The sequence below is a fragment of the Hemiscyllium ocellatum genome, chromosome 46 (assembly GCF_020745735.1).
Source record: "Hemiscyllium ocellatum isolate sHemOce1 chromosome 46, sHemOce1.pat.X.cur, whole genome shotgun sequence".
Classification (NCBI taxonomy): Eukaryota; Metazoa; Chordata; class Chondrichthyes; order Orectolobiformes; family Hemiscylliidae; genus Hemiscyllium; species Hemiscyllium ocellatum.
The window spans coordinates 9,760,619-9,776,234 of record NC_083446.1 but is presented as its reverse complement, the minus strand read 5'-3'; the positions used below and the strand labels follow the sequence as shown (position 1 = coordinate 9,776,234).

The 15,616-nt window shown below is 51.8% G+C and overlaps 1 protein-coding gene across 1 annotated transcript in view; it reads left to right on the top strand.

Annotated features, from left to right (window-relative positions):
- Positions 1-15,616, top strand: part of atg2a (autophagy related 2A) — a 110,748-nt gene that overhangs the window by 8,594 nt on the left and 86,538 nt on the right. Inside the window, exons 2-7 of the mRNA XM_060855520.1 lie at positions 5,874-6,036; positions 7,313-7,462; positions 8,359-8,461; positions 10,484-10,670; positions 12,919-13,080; positions 14,571-14,667. Of these exons, the coding sequence (XP_060711503.1) occupies positions 5,874-6,036; positions 7,313-7,462; positions 8,359-8,461; positions 10,484-10,670; positions 12,919-13,080; positions 14,571-14,667 (862 nt within the window). The remainder of the gene's footprint in view (positions 1-5,873; positions 6,037-7,312; positions 7,463-8,358; positions 8,462-10,483; positions 10,671-12,918; positions 13,081-14,570; positions 14,668-15,616) is intronic.

The following is a 15,616-nucleotide window of genomic DNA, read 5'->3' as shown; positions in this document are numbered from 1 at the left end:
CGCACATCCCTGGGCACTATGGGACAATTTAGCACGGCCAATCCACCCTAACCTGCACATCTTTGGACTGTTGGAGGAAACCGGAGCACCCGGAGGAAACCCCACACAGACACAGGGAGAATGTGCAAACTCCACACAGTCAGTCGCCTGAGGCGGGAATTGAACCCGGGTTACTGGCGCTGTGAGGCAGCAGTGCTAACCCACTGTGCCACCGTGCCGATTCTGATCGACCTGGACTAGTTGAACTGTTTTCGTGCTATCTGGCTCCGTAGTGGCCATGCGGATCGGTCGCAGCCACTCGGGATGTTGGCTGGACCAGAGTTTAATGTCGCAGTGGAACGATTCACTCCCTCGGTGCGGGGACTGGGACATTGAGCTCTGGAGCCCGTCGCTGAGATGGGAGGGCACAGCCCGGGCTGACCACTTGCACGGTGGGTCACTCTCCACCTCGGGGAAGCTGGGGTTTGGTGTGTGTGTTTGGGCACCCCTGGAGATACTCTGACCCTGTTCGAGGCTGAGATCGGTGAGGCAGCCCAGGAGACAGTCTGTCCAAGGCACTTGGCCCTGGGAGTGCTTGACGTTCCTAGCTGTGAGCGAGGTAGCTTGACTGCGAGCTGGAACATGCTTCTTGCCAAGGGAAATGTTTTGGTTGTTTGTCTCTCTGTGTTGCGTCTGACACTTGCTGACTCGGCTCAAGTTCCGGGCGGTTGCGCTGTTTCGAGAGCACAGTTTCCTTCTGCTCTTTGACCCACTCTCCACCCACTGGTGCCCGCCCCTGTCATTGCCCTGCCTCTGGGAGGTTGTTGCTGTTTCACTCTTTGTTATTGACTCTGGGGGAGTGGAGCTGCAGTGGGGGCAGGGAGTTAAGGGCGCAGCCATCAGTGGGTTCGCTCTGCAGTGTGGACGTACGTTAAGAGAGAGAGAGAGAGGAAAAAACCAACTACACTCTCAAGGGTTGGAATAATGTCCTGACACAAATAAGTGGTCCTCAAAATTGCTCAGTGATCTCTTCCCGTTGGATTGGTTCAAACTGGCTGGGAATATTCCACTCTTGGAAGTTGTACAAGAGGATCTATCCACTGGCTGTGCCCACTAAATGAGTTTTGTTTGTGGGGTGGGGGGACATGTATAATTCACCCAGTACTCCTATCCGTAGGGGGGTGAATGGGTGTGGATGGGGTGGATTCCCTCCGGCGATCCCTCCAATTGCAAACAGCTCTTGATGGGAAATGTATGTATAGACCATCTGTGGCTCACCGAGGACAGGATTCAATCCCTCGTCCCTGGGTCAGAAGATTGTGGTTTCAATACCCACTCCACAGCTTACAGCACAAAAGGCTATTGTTGGTACTGAGGGAGTGCCGCTCTGTCGGAGGGTCAGTGCTGAGGGAGTGCCGCTCTGTCGGAGGGTCAGTGCTGAGGGAGTGCCGCACTGTGGGAGGGTCAGTGCTGAGGGAGTGCCGCACTGTCGGAGCGTCAGTGCTGAGGGAGTGCCGCACTGTCGGAGGGTCAGTGCTGAGGGAGTGCCGCGCTGTCGGAGGGTCGGTACTGAGGGAGTGCTGCGCTGTCGGAGGGTCAGTGCTGAGGGAGAGCCGCGCTGTCGGAGGGTCAGTGCTGAGGGAGTGCCGCGCTGTCAGAAGTGCGCTTGTTTCTGTGTGACATGAAGGTACAGCTCTGTTTGGTGTCACAGGCGAATGATATGATTTTGAAGCAGAACGACGGGGGGTGGGTGGGTGGGTGAAAGTTGAGTCTGATGTCCTGGGGCCTCTGCAAAACAAACCTGACTAAAAATAAATGATTGGGTCGTGACTGGGTTGACCGCTCGGTGCTTCGGGATGTCCTGACACTGTGGATGTTGGAGGCTCGGTAGATCAGTAACTTGAGCTTGTTTTTGTTTCGGCCCTGGAGGGTATTGATAGTCCTGATCACAAACTGTGCGTGTCGTGTCATGTGCTGTTTGTTGATGTGAGTGGCACTGCCTCCCCTCCTCCCTGGCCTTGACCTAACACTCTGCATGATGTTTACTCCCGTTCTCCAGTGCTGCACTCTCAGCTCTGTGGGTCGTGTGCCTCACTCATGCATTCACATCAACTCCTGAACAGTTGAGGAACTGATAGTGGTGCAGCGTTTTCCCCCCGTCCATTCACCCTCCTGAGGGGATGAGAAAGGGCAGAGACCAGGTCTCGAACTTGCATTCCCTCGGGTCTGTCATTGAACCTGTTTTTTCATCCTCGCTGCTCCCCTACAGTAATATTCCAGATTTATTATCTGTACTGTGTTGCTTATTTGTTCCTCCTTCTTGAACTTTGCCTTTTCCCTGAGAGCTGTTATATCCTTCTCCCCCACCCAAAAAAAAAACCTGGTTTGGTTCGGAACTGACCTGGAATGAGCTGGTTGCCTTTTGAGGAACGGCGAGACAGGCTCAGTCTGTATTCTCTGTCAGTCCACTGAGCACAATGGGCTGAAGAGTGGCCAATGGAGTTCAGGTTTCATAAATGTAATGTGCTACGTAGCAATAAAACACACGAGCAGGATTTATGCCATTAAAAGTAAGGCCTTCAGTCGCGTTGGGACGTGATTCATTGACGTTTGCGTCACAGGTAGACAAGGGGGTTGAGAACGTGTTTCGCTCACTTACCTTCATTGCTCAGAGCTTTGAGTATCGGAGTGGGGACCTTCATGTTGAGGTTGTACAGGATGTTGGTGAGGCCTCTTCTGGAACACTGTGTCCAGTTCTGGTCGCCCCGTTATCGGAAGGACATTATGAAGCTGCAGAGAGGTCAGAAGAGATTTACTAGGATGTTGCTGGGACTGGCGGGATTGCGTTCTCCGTAAGGATTTGGCTTAGCAGGGACTCTCTTCACTGGAGCATCAGGGGTTGAGGGGTGACCTTAAAGAGGTTTATAAATCATGAAAGGTGAATGACAGCTGCCTTTTCCCTTGGGTTGGAGATTCCAAGACTAGGGGATGTATTTTTAGGATGATGTTCACAAAAAAAAATGAGGGGCAAGATTTTTTTTAACACCAAGGATGATTCATGTGTGGAATGAACATTCAGAGGAAGTGATGGATGCAGATACCGTCACAACGTTTAAATAACTATTTAGATTCTCTACAGTACAGAAACAGGCCCTTCGGCCCAACAAGTCCACCCTTGCCCCTGACTAATGCACCTAACGTTATGGGGAGTTCAGCACGGCCAATCCACCCTAGCCTGCACATCTTTGGACTGTGGGAGGAAACCCCACGCAGACACGGGGAGAATGTGCAAACTCCACACAGACAGTTGTCCAAGGTGGGAATCGAACCTGGATCCCTGGCGCCGTGAGGCAGCAGTGCTAACCCACTGAGCCACCGTGCTGGCCCAGAGTAAGAAATGTTTGGAGGGATATGGGCCAAGTGCAGGCAGTTAGGTCTAGTTGATGGTCGTCATGGACTGTTTGGACAGAGGGCCTTCCTGATGAAGGGACTACGCCCGAAACGTCGATTCTCTTGCTCCTTCGGATGCTGCCTGACCTGCTGTGCTTTTCCAGCACCACTCTGTTGACTCTGATCTCCAGCAGCTGCAGTCATGACTTTCTCCCTGTTTGGACTGAGGGGTCTGTTTCCGTGCCGTCCGACTCGATGACTCCGGAGTTGACGAGAGTCCGAGGTGGCCTGATTGAAGCATGTAAGAGCAGGCTTGACCAGGTGAACACCGCAAGGACACTTCCTCTTCGGGGGTCTCATCGTTTGAAAATAAGGGGCGTCCGTATCAAATAGGCAATCTGAGGGTTGGGAATCCTTGGAATTCCCTTTTTGAAAAGGCAGTGGGTGCAAAATCTTGAAATATTTTGAAGGCCAAGGTGGATAGATTTTTGATTGCCATGGGGACGAGCGGTTGTCAGGGGGATTTGCAAGAATATAAGATTTGAGGTTAAAACCGGCAGAGTCTTATTGAGAGCAAGTTTGAAGGGCCAAGTGGTTTGAACTGTAAAGCAGCCACACAGTCCAGCCTGTTCTCCACAGGAATAGGGTTTCCACCCTCTGAGGAGTTGCCTGATTGAGGGTCAGGGAAGCTGTTGGAAATCCTGTTGAGTTCATGGCGGTTTGAGAGAAACTTTAGAGCAAGTGAGCCATTCGGCCCCTCGAGCCTGTTCTGCCATTCGACTGGACTGGGGCAGATCTGCATCAGTGCCGTTTTCTGTACAGTGACTACGCCCCTCGATCATGTTCATGTTTCAAGTCGTCGCTCTCTCTCTTGAATGTACTGACTGATTGGGACTCCACAGCCCTCAAACTCACCCACTCTGGGTGAAGACGTCCCTCCACATTCTCCGTCGCTAATGGCCGACCCCTTACCCTGAGCCAGGGTCCCCTGGTTCCGAGTGCCCAGTCTCATCTGCCTCTCCCCATCGCACGGTGCCGCCCATCCCAGCAGTCAGCCGAGTGAACTTCCCACTGCATTTCCTCCATGGTGGGTCCACCCTTCCTGAATGCAGTGGGGTGGTGGTGAACAGGGGCAGCCCTTTCACCAGCACAGCTCCCTGCTCCTTGACCAGTGTTTGGTGAGCTCCTCTGGAAGATGGGAACACAGTCCAACTGGCAGTGATATTTCTTGGAGTTGGACCCGGCACAGAACGGTGTGTCCTCAAAGGAGGAAGGGCTGTTCATCGTTTATTCATTAATGACAATTGGTGATAATATCTCCTTCCATAATCAACATTCAACATGGCTGTTCTCACAGACCTAAGCATCCTTAAGTTGAGAGCCCTCTCTGGAGGTCCCTCCCCACCTCTATCTCTGCAATCTCCTCTAGCCCACAGTCCTCTGTGATCTCTGTGCTCCTCCCGTTCTGATCCTTTGCCGATCCCTGATTGACGTTGCGACACCATAGGTGTCTTCACCCGCTTGAGGTCTCAGACTCTGGAGTTTGTTTCAATCCACTCTGTCCCCTCCCCTCTTTCCCCTCTCTCTGTCACTAGACTTTCCTCTAGTCTCTCTTTCTACCCTCTTCTGTCTCTTTCTATCTTCTCTCCTCTCTTTGTCCTCTCCACTATTCTCTCTCTAATCCCTTTCCACACTCTATCTCTATTATCATTTCCTACTCTTCCTCTCTCTTTTCTACATTTCTCTCTTGCTGTTTTCTCTCTCTCTCCCTGCATTCTCTGTCTGCATTTTCTCTCTCGCTCTCTCTCTCTCGCCCTCGCCCTCGCCCCTCTAAGATGACCCTCAACTGACCACTCCAACTGGGCTTTTGGTCAGCTCTCTCATTGAGTGGTCTGGTGTTCAACATCTTTAGGTTCTGCTCCTCTATGGAGATGTTGTATATTGATTTGATTTGTTATTGTCACATGTACAGTGAAAAGTTTTGTTCTGTTGCTAGCAGACCATACCATTCAAAGTGTGTCAGGGCGATAGAACAGAGCAAAGAATACAGTGTTCCAGCTGCAGGGAAGGTGGACAGAGAGGGAGACCATCTTTAAATTTAACATTTGGGAGGTCCATTGAGAAGTCTGATAACAGGGGGAAGACGCTGTTCCTGAGTCTGTTTGTACACATATACAAACTTTTCCATCTTCTGCCCAACAGCAGAGGGTGGAGGAGAGTATAATCAGGGTGGGAGGGGTCTTTGATGATGGTGGTGGCTTTTCTGAAGCAGTGGAATGTATGGGTGGAGTCAGTGGGTAGGAGGTTGGTTTGGATTGGGCTGTGTTCGCGATTCGCTTAAGTTGCCTGTGGTCTGGGGAAGAACAGTTAGCAAGCCACGCAGTGATGAGTCCTGGTAGCATGTGGCCTGTCCACAAAAGCTGGGGAGAATCCGATTGTTTGGTGTCACTGCGAAGGCAGTGTCTGCTAGCAGTGCCATGACGGGGCCTCCCTTTTCTCCGCAGTCTCTCAATGAATTCCTGGACTCGTTGGGGGCGCCGCTGGAGGTGACAGACGGCTTCATCAGCAGCATCTCGGTGACCATCCCCTGGTCGGCCCTGATTACGGAGAACTGCACCGTGGAGGTGACAGGCCTGCAGGTGACATGCAGGCCCAAGTATCACTTCGGTAAGCCGCAAGCTGAGACAGTGGCGGAGTGAGAGGTGTGGGTTTGAGTGGGACAAACAGAGGCTGGAGACTTCCCTGAGGCGGTGACTCCTGGTCACCCACTGCTGAGGGAGCGATGGTGGCAAAGTGCTGACTAATAATCCAGGCTAATGACCCAAGGGGCAGGGCTTCAAATCCCATCATGGAACACTTAGTGGAATTTAATCAATTATTTCATAAATGGGGATCATTGAACTAGTTCCAGTCATGGTGACCATGAGGTACCCACCATAAAATGAAATCAAAAAATCCCAGCTGTGCAGAGGAGGCCATTTGGCCTGTCGTACCACCCACAAAGAGAGTCCCAGCCAAACCCAATTCCCCCAACCCTATACTCGTAACCCTGCATTTCCCATGGCCAATCCACCCTAACCTGCACATCCCTGGGCACTATGGGACAATTTAGCATGGCCAATCCACCCTATCCTGCACATGCCTGGGCACTATGGGACAATTCAGCACGGCCAATCCACCCTAACCTGCACATCCCTGGACACTATGGGACAATTTAGCACGGCCAATCCACCCTAACCTGCACATCCCTGGGCATTATGGGACAATTTAGCACGGCCAATCCACCCTAACCTGCACATCCCTGGACACTATGGGACAATTTAGCACGGCCAATCCACCCTAACCTGCACATCCCTGGGCATTATGGGACAATTTAGCACGGCCCATCCACCCTAACCTGCACATCCCTGGGCATTATGGGACAATTTTAGGGCGGCACGGTGGCACAGTGGTTAGCACTGCAGCCTCACAGCGCCTGAGACCCGGTTCAATTCCCGACTCAGGTGACTGACTGTGTGGAGTTTGCACGTTCTCCCCGTGTCTGTGTGGGTTTCCTCCGGGTGCTCCGGTTTCCTCCCACAGTCCAAAGATGTGCGGGTCAGGTGAATTGGCCATGCTAAATTGCCCCTAGTGTTAGGTAAGGGGTAAATGTAGGGGTACGGGTGGGTTGCGCTTCGGCGGGTCGGTGTGGACTTGTTGGGCCGAAGGGCCTGTTTCCACACTGTAAGTAATCTAATCTAATCTAATCTAATTATGGGACAATTTAGCACGGCCATTCCACCCTAACCTGCACATCCCTGGGCACTATGGGACAATTTAGCACGGCCAATCCACCCTAACCTACACATCCCTGGGCGCTATGGGACAATTTAGCACCACCAATCCACCCTAACACCCCCCCCCAGCGTGCCAACACAATCTGTGCTAACCCTAACTCTCTCAGTCCCAGGGACCGAGTCTCCCAGTTGGTCATCGTGTATGACCACCAGCATGCAACTCGCCAAGGAGTGCCTGAAGGAGCAGGCCGAAGAGCCGGAGGAACCCACGCAGCCACTCGAGGGCCTCGAGATGTTCGCGCAGACCATCGAAACCGGTAAGCCCACTGGGACCCACGGGTTCACCAGCACGCAAAGAAAGACGTTGCATTGTCTTAGCACCTTCGATGATTTCAGGACATCATGAAATCCTTCATCACCAAATAAGTCCCATGTCCAGTTACTGCGGTAGGAAATGAGAGCCATGTTGCACACAGCAAGATTGTCCCTTCCATGTAGCGATGTTAATTTACAGTTGGAAATTGGATCCAGGTCAAAATGGCGAACTAAACCCCAGCCAACTATTGGTTGTGGTCAAGAGATATCTTTCCCATCCACCGAAAGGAGAAGTGGAGGCCTTGTTTTAATGTCTGAACTGAAAGATGGCCATTCCAACAGTGCGGCACTCCCTCAGCACTGACCCTCTGACAGTGCGGCACTCCCTCAGCACTGACCCTCGGACAGTGCGGCACTCCCTCAGCACTGACCCTCGGACAGTGCGGCGCTCCCTCAGCACTGACCTTCGGACAGTGCGGCACTCCCTCAGTACTAACCCTCCAACATTGCGGCGCTCCCTCAGTACTGACCCTCCGACAGTGCGGCCCTCCCTCAGTACTGACCCTGTGACAGTGCGGCCCTCCCTCAGTACTGACCCTGTGACAGTGCGGCCCTCCCTCAGTACTGACCCTGTGACAGTGCGGCCCTCCCTCAGTACTGACCCTGTGACAGTGCGGCCCTCCCTCACTACTGACCCTGTGACAGTGCGGCCCTCCCTCAGTACTGACCCTGTGACAGTGCGGCGCTCTCTCAGCACTGACCCTGTGACAACGATGTTTTGAGCGTTGATCTCTCCGCTCTGGGAGTGGGACTGTCAGCCTGTCTGTGTGTTGTCTACCTACATGACCTTTCTTTTTCTGTAATCAACCTTGTGTCATGTTTGCTCTTGAATAAACAGTGCTCCGGAGGATAAAAGTAACATTCCTTGACACCATCGTTCGAGTGGAACACACTCCAGATGGATCCAGGACAGGCACTGCTCTGGAGGTGCACATTAAAAGGTCAGTAATGTGATATTCCAGATGGGAGGGAGTGACCCTTCAGACTGTTTCTGCGCTAGGTGTGTTTGGAGTGGACAGTGTAGAGGGAGCTTTACTCTGTATCTAACCCCGTGCTGTCCCTGTCCTGGGGAGTGTTTAATGGGGGACAGTGTAGAGGGAGCTTTACTCTGTGTCTAACCACTTGCTGTCTCTCTTCTGGGAGTTTGTGATGGAAGACAATGTAGGGGGAGCTTTACTCTGTATCTAACCCCATGCTATTCCAGTCCTGGGGAGTGTTTAATGGGGGGACAGTGTAGAGGGAGCTTTACTCTGTATCTAACCCCGTGCTGTCCATGTCCTGTGGAATGTTTGATGGGGGACAGTGTAGAGGGAGCTTTACTCTGTATCTAACCCCGTGCTGTCCATGTCCTGTGGAATGTTTGATGGGGGTCAGTGTAGAGGGAGCTTTTCTCTGTATCTAACCCCGTACTGACCATGTCCTGGGGAGTATTTGATGGGGGGGGGACAGTGTAGAGGGAGCTTTACTCTGTATCTAACCCTGTACTGTCCCTGTCCTGGGAGTGTTTGATGGGGGACAGTACAGAGGCAGCTTTTCTCTGTATCTAACCCCGTGCTGTCCCTGTCCTGGGGAGTGTTTGATGAGGGACAATGTAGAGGGAGCTTTTCTCTGTATCTAACCCCATACTGTCCCTGTCCTGGGGAGTGTTTAATGGGGGACAATATAGAGGGTGCTTTACTCTGTATCTGACCCCGTGCTGTCCCTGTCCTGGGGAGTGTTTGATGGGGGACAGTGTAGGTGGGGCTTTACTCTGTATCTAACCCCGTGCTGTCCCTGTCCTGGGGAGTGTTTGAAGGAGGGACAGTGTGGAGGGAGCTTTACTCTGCATCTAACACCATGGTATCTCTGTCCTGGGAGTGTTTGATGTAGGACAGTGTAGAGGGAGCTTTATTCTGTAGCCATCCCAGTGCTGCTCGTGTACCTGGAGTGTATGAACTCATTGCTGGGAGTTTGAAATGGAATGAGTTCTGTCCCGCTAATGAACGAACACGATTAATTTGTCAACATGAAGATTGATCAGAAAGCAGATTTTGAGAAGGAGAGAGTCAGCAAAGAGGTAGACTTCGGATGTTCAGTGAGTGAGTGCTCAAAAATGTAACGGTTTGGTTGTGATATCATCCAGTTTGCCCGGGAGGCTGATTTTTATTGAGATGGGCCAATATTATGGAATGCTGCATTCGAAAGGGGCTTTAGTCTCCTACTCAGTGAATCACGAGAAATTAACCCGTAGTTACAGGAAGCGATTTGGAAAGCACCGATAGAGTGTTATCAAAGGAGATGGTCAAGGGCTTTGGTGAGGGTGCCGCTGAAATATTTAAAGGAGACATATACTTGCTTTGGGAGCTGTTTTCTCTGGGCTAGTTCCTATGAACAGGTTATCTTGTGAGCAAGGCTGACACTCATTGAGGCTTTGAAGAATGACAAGTGATCATGTTGGGAAAAACAAGAGTCTGAGGGGTTTGACAGGGCAGACGCCGAGAGGGGATTCCTCCTTGTCGGGGAGTCTCTGACTAGGCCGCACCGCGTTCTCTCCGAGAGAAGGTGGCGGTGTGGAAGAGTCACTGTGTGGGTCACGGGTCTCGGAAGTCCCCTTCCTCAGAGATCAGTCCCAGGTGATTGAGGGTGTCTCCCTCTCAAAGGCGGCAGCAGAGGGCTGTCCCAACGCAGTTTGCGAATATTCAGTAAACCTTTGAAGGCAAGGACATTTCGGTCCGTGGAGAGGTGCAACGCGTCATCAGAAAGATTCAAGGTCGAGTCAAGCGAGAGTTTTCATCGTCACGATTTTGGAGGGGAGTCAGGCAAGTGGAGCTCATGCCCTTGATCAGATCAGCCATGATTGTGTTGACTGGTGGAGCAGACTGAAAGGGGAAGAATGACCCTCCCTCTTATTCCTCAGGATCTTCCTGTTAAAAGATAAGGCAGTGTTTGCGCTGGTGTCTCCAAAGCACCCCTCTTTCCTGCAGGTTGGAGTACTGCGATGAAGCTGTGAAGGACTCTGGCAGCGTCTCCAAGAGGGACCCCATCCCCATCGATATCCACCAGCCCCCGGCGTTCGTCCACAAGGTGCTGCAGTTTTCTGGGGTGTCGTTGCACTATGAGGAAATCCCCGAGCAATCCGGGGAGCCCCAGACCTCACCGCCCGGACTGCAGGTAAGGGCCTTCCTTGGAGACAAAGCCACAGTACCAAGGAAATGCTGAGGCCAAGAAGGAGCATTGTGTGCAGTGTTCAAACTAGGGCTGTAGAACCATCAGGGCGAAAGTGAGGACTGCAGAGTCTAGATTAGACTGCTGCTGGAAAAGCGCAGCAGGTCAGGCAGCATCCAGGGAGCAGGAGAGTCGACGTTTTGGGCATGAGCCCTTCTTCAGGAATTCTTCGGGCTCATGCCCGAAACGTCGATTCTCCTGCTCCTTGGGTGCTGCCTGACCTGCTGCGCTTTTCCAGCCACACGTTTTTCAGCTCTGATACTCCAGCATCTGCAGTCCTCACTTTCTCCTCATTGTGTCTGTGACAGTCTCATCCCAGCATTCCGGTTCTTGGTCTGTGTTTGACCTTGTAGGGTCACACGGAGGTGGAGAAGTCAACGTTTCAAGTGGATCAGCCTTGAGGAAGGGTTACCCCCGAAATGTGGGCATCTCCACCTCCTGATGCTAACCTGGCTAGCTCGTGTTCTTCCAGCCTCCAGCCTCACGCTCGAAGGGCAGAATGGCCTACTCCTGCTCCTATTGTCTATTGTCTTGTCTACTTTGGATTCCAGCATCTGCAGTTTTTTTGTCTCTTAGAGTTAATACGGAATCAGACCTGTCAGCCCATGCTGACTATAATCCCAAACTAAACTAGTTCCATCTGCCTGTGCTTGGCTCATATCCTTCCAAACATTTCTTTTTTACGTATTTAATTAAATGTCTTTTAAATGTTGTAACTGTCCCCACACCCGCCACTTCCTCAGGAAGTTCATTCCACACACGAACCACTCTCTGTGTAAAAATAATTGTCCCTTGTGTTTCTTTTTAGTTTTTCTCCCCTCACCTTAAAAAATATGTCGCCTCGTCTCTAAATCCCCCACCTGAGTGAAAAGGCACTTGCCATTCCACCTTATCTATAACCCTTCTTATAAACCTCTGAAAGGTCACCCTTCAACTTCCTAGGCTCCAGTGAAAAAGGTCCCAGCCTCTCCTTATAACTCAAACCCTCCATTCCTGGCAACGTCATGGGCGGCACGGTGGCTCAGTGGTTAGCACTGCTGCCTCACAGCGCCAGGGACCCGGGTTCAATTCCCGACTCAAGCAACTGTCTGTGTGGAGTTTGCACATTCTCCCCGTGTCTGCGTGGGTTTCCTCCGGGTGCTCCGGTTTCCTCCCACAGTCCAAAGATGTGCAGGTTAGGGTGAATTGGCCGTGCTAAATTGCCCGTAGTGTTAGGTGAAGGGGTAAATGTAGAGGAATGGGTTGCTTTTTGGAGGGTCGGTGTGGACTTGTTGGGCCGAAGGGCCTGTTTCCACACTGTAAGTAATCTAACCTAATCTAAATCCCTTCTGAACCCCGTCCAACTTAATAACATCCTTCCAACAACAGGATGACCTGAGCAGGAGACTGTTATCCAGAAGAGGCCTCACCAATGTCCTGTACAACCTCAACATCAATAAAAATAAAAACGTGAATTATGAGAATCATGTAACCGAAGCCTTTCCATGTTCTTGTGATAACGGATACATCTGCTGTACGTCCCAGTGATTGGCTGATTGAATCAAACAATATTTGTCTTCGATGTTTGTTGTAGGAAAACCACGTATCAAACCAGCCCACGTTTGCAAAGCTGAAAGCATCTCCTGTAACACACTTCTGCTGTGGGCAGCAGTTGCTTAACAATGCTGAGTGCTGCATTAACCACAGACTTTAAAGTAATCGGTTGAGTTTGTATTGTGGCTTAATTACGCTCGCCGTCACTTCAAACATTGGGACCCATGTTCTGCAAACAAGAGAAACATATTCACCTCGGTTCTCCATGGCAATGTCTCAGCCAATCACTGTCGACTTGCCAACCAATCAGTACCCTTTCCTCATGTCGTATAAATTGGCGTAATGGCTTGAAATCTGGCATTCTTGCAATTGGTCCTGATAAGTGCGAGACAAAAAGTTGCATCACCCTTTTCAACAGCATTCACGTTCTATAGCCCTCTAAGGTGAGCATCTATGCATTGTTTTAAGTGCAGTGGAGGGAGGGGACGTCATGATGTGGTGAAGGTTCGCAATGAGACCCAGTATAATATTCCAAAGTTACTCTTGAACTGGCTTCTTGAGAGGCCGCTGCGTGGGAGGGCGAGGTTGCTTTGCGATGTCCCTCGTTTTGAAATGTTCTCTCCGTTAACTGCGACCCCCCCCCCCCCCCGTCTCTTTGCAGCAGCAAGCCGACCCGCCTGCGGCATCGCATTCTTTCCCCGAAGCCAGCAGCAGGACTGCAGAGGGACGCGCCCCATCGCCGCTGGTGCAGATCGGCAGTTGTACGGGGTGCCTGGAGCTGACCGTGAAGTTCAAGCAGAACGATGCACTGCCCGGACCGAAGGTTACCGATGGGGTGGCCTGTGGGGGAATGGGTGGCGAGCAGCAGATCTTGGGTTCCTGAGGGGGGGGGGGACGGTGGTCCGCCGATGTGCTGTTTGACGGGCAATCTGCTATCCTGGGTGGCACGTGACTCCGGGCCGACAGTGAGGTGGTGGATTCTGAACCGCCCCTCAGACAAGGCCCATCGAGCCATCGATTCCAGGGCAGGTAGCAAATGCCCATGTTGCCAGCAATGCCTACACCCCGTCAAGCAGAGGGGTGGCTGGGAACCACAATGACACGGGATTTGGGGGGGGGGATGTTGGTGGTTCTTTGTCGTGGGAGTCTATATATCCAAGGCAGGGGTAGTGGAGGGTAATTGGGGAGATCCCTAGTGTTATGACTGGCCTTAAATTGCTGGGCCGACTACTTTGAAAATCTGTCATGCCGAACCCAAGACAGAAGTAACTAATAGTCTTAAGAGAAGGCTGACCTGAGGTGGGAGCACAAGTGTGATGTACACTGTGTGTCTCCATCTTTGTTCCACTCTGTAACATGTGAGCTGTTCACTCTGGATTTATCCTGAGCTGGTTTAATTTAACCTGTTCGCCAGCTCAACACGGAGGGTGTACAAGAGTCCGGAAACACCACACGTGCTGGGCTCCGTCCTCTGGCACAATAGGGCCGCTCGAGGCCTGATACAGGTCCCCTCGAGGTAAATGAAGAGTTTGGTCGGGGGGAATGCAGATTACTTGCTGCTGGCTGGGCGAGAGGTGGGAGTGGGAGTAGGCTGTCCGCCCCCCCCCCCCTCCCGAAGCTGTTCCATCAAAGTCAGGACCAAGGGGCAACCTCTTTATCCAGAGAGTGGGGAGAATGTGGACCTCGCTCCCAGTGGGAGTGGTGTGTCTGTAGGTAAGGGGAAGCTAAATAACCATGAGGGGGGAATCTGGCTGATGGCGGAGATGGAAATGAGATGGAAGGAAGCACCACCTGGAGCTGTCGACTTGACTTAAAAACTGATGTAATACCTTGTACCCGACAAACCTCCGGTCCAGTGTGATCGGAACAGGAGGGGGCCATTCAGCCCCTCTGGGGCTTGTTGCACAGAGACACGATGTAGCCACTCAGCCTTACGAACTTGTGACACGTGCCCTTTAGCCTCTAGTTGTACGGGAACTGGGAAAGGTCATTCAACCCCTCGACCCTGTTAGGCAGGAAGTAGAAGAGGTTTTCCAGCTCCTTGAGTCTGTCATAATGCAGTTGGGAATGGCGTTCGACTTCGGAAATATGTAGGAAGAGAACACTATTCCGACTTGTTACACAGGAACAGTAGGAGGAGTTTCTGCCAATCTGTACCTTAATTCCTGGTCCTCTGACCATTAATACCCATTCCTCTCAGAATCTCTAGGATAGGGGAACAGTGACAGCAAGGCTGCTTGATGTCCTGTCCCCGGGGAGTGTGGCTTCTGTTCCTGCGTTTGACCTGTGCTGACTGCTCTGTTTCTCTGCCAGTTGGCAATAGATGGGAAGATGGGGTCGCTGCACCTGTTCCTGAACCCCCAACAGGTCTCCAACCTGGCTGACTTACTCAGCACACTCAACCTCACAGGTAGGTTACACAGGACCCGGCACAGCATTGATGTACAGAGGGATCCTGGGGTTCAAGTCCATTAGCTCCCTGAAAGTGGCCCCGTGAGCAGATTGGGTGGTGAAGGTGGTGTACAGCGCGCTTGTCTTTTTTGTTCAGGGCATCGAGTGCAATTCGTTTTCCGGAAGAAGGGCTCATGCCCGAAACGTCGACTCTCCTGCTCCTTGGATGCTGCCTGACCTGCTGTGCTGTTCCAGCAACACATTTTCAGCTCTGATCTCCAGCATCTGCAGTCCTCTCTCTCTCCTCCAATGAGTGCAAGAGTCAGGATGTCATGTTGCAGGTTTATAAGACTTTGGTGAGGCATGAAGGTTAGGTCAGGGAGGGCCAAGTCCTCATTGAGAGAGTATTATATTCAGTTCTGTTCCCCACATTTACAGGAAGGATGTGGAGTCTATGGAGAGGGTGCAGGAGAGGTTTCCCAGGAAGCTGCCTGGATTAGAGGGGATAAGCTGTAAGGAGAGGCTGGAAAAACTCAGGGTGTTTTCTCTGGAGACTGAGGGGAGACTTGATAAAAGTCTGTAAAATTATGAGATGCACAGGTAGGGTTGACAGTCAGAGACTTTTTCTCAAACTTCGAATGGCTAAAACTCGGTATGCTTTAAGCTGAGAGGGGGAAAGTTCGATGGAGATGTGAGGGGCAGGGTATTTACACAGGGAGTGGTAGAAGTCAAGGTCGTGGTGTCAGGGTGGTGAAGGTAGATCCAACAGGGGCATTTAGGGGACTTGTTGATATATACGTGAATATGCAAGGAACAGAGCGATGTGGACCAAGGGCGGGCTGAAGGAATTAATTTAATTTGGCACAAGGTCATGGGCTGAAGGGCCTGTTCCTGTGCTGTACTGCTCGATGTACCTCGAATGAACTAGGGTGAAAGTCTGTTCTGTTCACCATGATTTGGAGGGCTGG